Source organism: Mangifera indica, unplaced genomic scaffold (assembly GCF_011075055.1).
Source record: "Mangifera indica cultivar Alphonso unplaced genomic scaffold, CATAS_Mindica_2.1 Un_0057, whole genome shotgun sequence".
Classification (NCBI taxonomy): domain Eukaryota; kingdom Viridiplantae; phylum Streptophyta; class Magnoliopsida; order Sapindales; family Anacardiaceae; genus Mangifera; species Mangifera indica.
The window spans coordinates 136769-139629 of record NW_025401149.1 but is presented as its reverse complement, the minus strand read 5'-3'; the positions used below and the strand labels follow the sequence as shown (position 1 = coordinate 139629).

The window sequence follows — 2861 nt, the reverse complement described above, 5'->3', positions numbered from 1 at the left end:
GATAAATATGTCTCCTCTTTATCATAATTGAGAAGCTATCATGCAAGCCAAATTGACAAAAAAGGCAAAAAGAAACGAGAACAAAAATGCTGCATCCTCACTACTCAAAATGGAGCAGTTGAGGTTCTGTAGAGTGTGCTCTTTTTTGGAAGCTGAGCAGAAGTCACCAGTAACTGCAAACATACCATGATATGCAATAGGCCTATTTAGATCTCTTTGTTCAGTCATAAAAAATTTGTCAAAATAAGGAAAAAAGAACAAGATTTTATTCATTCACCTTCTCTTGCTGCTTTTTTAGCTTGGTATTCTCTTCCAACAGATGGGCTACTTCAAGTTCTAACTCAGTTGTGTAAGCCTGCACAAAGATCTGAAACTATATCATCAATTAAATCAACTCTCAAGTTCAAAAATTTAACCACAAACACAGAAAGAAAATTTGAAAGAGAGTGAGAAAGGACAAAAAGATTCCTGTTTTCTAGCTCTAGACCGAGCGGCTGACTCTCTGTTCTTGATCATGCGCTTATGTCGCCGCTCTTCAGAATATTCGTCTTTTTCTGAGACCCTTTTCTTGCAATATGGAGGAAACACTGTTGGAGAACCCGTAGCATCTAGAACAGAGTTGTGAGAACAACCAAGAGAGCAAGTTCCTGAACTGTGATGACCATTTAACTTTTGGTTAGGTCTTGCAGGACATGAACCACTTTCCGCGTATTGAACATCTGAACAAGCAGAGCCAGAATTTAAGCTGAGCATGGTGGCAAGAGGAGACTTCAAAGAAGGAAAACTTGGTTCAGAAGAGGGACGTCTAGGTGATGGGTCATTGTTGAAGGGTCTAGCCAAGAAATCTTGAAGTATCAAACTGGGATAGTTTGAACGTCGGTTGTTGCTGTACTTGTTAATGTTATTAGAGAGGATTGAGTTGGAATGGTCGTCCAGAGAAGATAAGCTGATATCTCTCCAAACTTCTTCCATGGTTGTTCTGGTTGGAGAAGAATAAGATGGAAAGAAAGGTGCCGGAGATGAAGAAGTGGAGGAGGTAGATTTTGATTTTGAAGGTGAACGGGAACAACTAGTGTTGTTGTTCCTGCTGGCTGAAGGCCACATGGTTCAAAGTTGAAACTTCAATGTCAAAGAAAGAGAAACCAACTAAAACAAGGACTAAAAATGGTCAGGAAGAGAGAAGTTTTAATCCCCTAGTTCTGGTTTGTGAGACTCGTGTCCAATCCAATGTAAATATATACCATGCAAGTTGTACAAAATAAATAAAAAAGAACCTGCAAATCTGCATTTTTTTTACACTTCTTTTCATGACCCTCCTAGTATTCCTACAGTGGAATTAGGTGAAGGCTCTGGAGCTTAAGTTTGGCCGTGGTGGAGCATTGTCTACCTCTGATATAATCTTTCATAAATCAGTGCTTTAAAGTAGAGGGAAAATAAGTGTGCCAGCCTAACCCAGGACTCGCAAAGCTATTATATTTTTGAATAGTGGGTGCTGAGTTGGAGCTAGCAAGCCAGCAAGCTTTCGCTTTCACATTCACCAGTGTGTTTTTGCATTGGAGGATTGAGAGGAAACAAAGAGACATCACTCGCTTGAAAGGGCTACTTTGTGTGGCAAAGTTGGTAATACCCGAGCAAGATTAAATGGCTTTGAGATTCTAAGGAGGTATATAAATTTAAACTCTTAATTTATCTTGTACATCCAGAGAAGAGAGGTGGGGCTGTTATTTGACAGCAAGCTACGGCCATTGCGCTCCAAGAGACTCCCCTAGCCACACCCATAAGTCTGCCATTTCTTAATGACCTCCCTACTTTTTTCCAAGTAAAATTCTTTCATATTTGTTGAACTCATAGAAATACGGTAAAATAATTGTCATAACTCATAGAAAACAAAATTAAATAGAACAATAATATAGAAATAATTTTAAATTGTTTGAAGAATATCTACATTTATTGTAATATTATAATTTATAGAAATGGTGTTGTCATTCTACATTAACCATTGATAAATTAAATGTCTAATATGAACTCATACATACACCTTTTCAACAAGGGAAGCGAAACCTTAAGCTTGAGATGGATTTGTTCCATTTATTGTATGTACATGGATGAGAATCCGATCACTTAACGCTTTGAAATAACTAACATACATCACTTCACTTAGTTGGATATGTCATATCTCAATTGATAAACTAACTAAACTGCAAAACAATATTTGAAAGGTGAACGGAGCGAGTATAGGGGGTAAAGGGGTAAGGGAAGAGAAGACATGTACATGATATGATTTTTACCAACTCAACTCTTTGTGGGAAGTAAAGTTATAAACAATTCCAACAACTGTGCATTTGAATAGATAAGTCGCAAAGTGTTGTCAAATTCATGGTTGATGCATATAAAGCTGTCTGCTCTGCTGCAAAATTCCTGGATTGCTCAGTTGTTTACTCATTACACCCTGCTAACGAACGTTTTAAATGGACTTGCCAACTATACTCAATCCCCTAGCAGACCAGTTTCTACTTTTCCTACTTATCAAGTTAAATTCAACTTTAAACCAATTAGATGGTGAACAATGATGTCAAAAAGACATCACTTAAGAAAAAAGAGGAAGAATTATTATTGTTATTATAGATAAGTCATAAAAACAAAAAACTTACTATTAAAAAAGAGAAAAGAACTAAGAAGAAAACTCTGTTAAAGAATCATTGGCTCAATACAAACTAAAACTTTTTGAGTTTGACTGGTTTAAACAGTCCCCGTACATTTACCCATATCCTCCCCTCATGTCCAGTAAACATACCATAAACATTATGAAAGAACGAAGTCATGACATTTAATATTCATGCATAAGAGACCACTCCGAGAAG

General features: G+C 36.9%; 1 protein-coding gene across 1 annotated transcript; it reads right to left on the bottom strand.

Annotated features, from left to right (window-relative positions):
* Window positions 1–1104, bottom strand: LOC123207070 (protein FD-like). The gene is made up of 3 exons (XM_044624322.1): window positions 473–1104; window positions 278–359; window positions 1–173 (listed from the first exon to the last, which is right to left on the bottom strand). Exons 1-3 carry the CDS (start codon window positions 1102–1104, stop codon window positions 105–107), a joined length of 783 nt encoding a protein of 260 aa, XP_044480257.1. The 3' UTR covers window positions 1–104.
* Between the last annotated feature and the right edge of the window lie 1757 nt (window positions 1105–2861).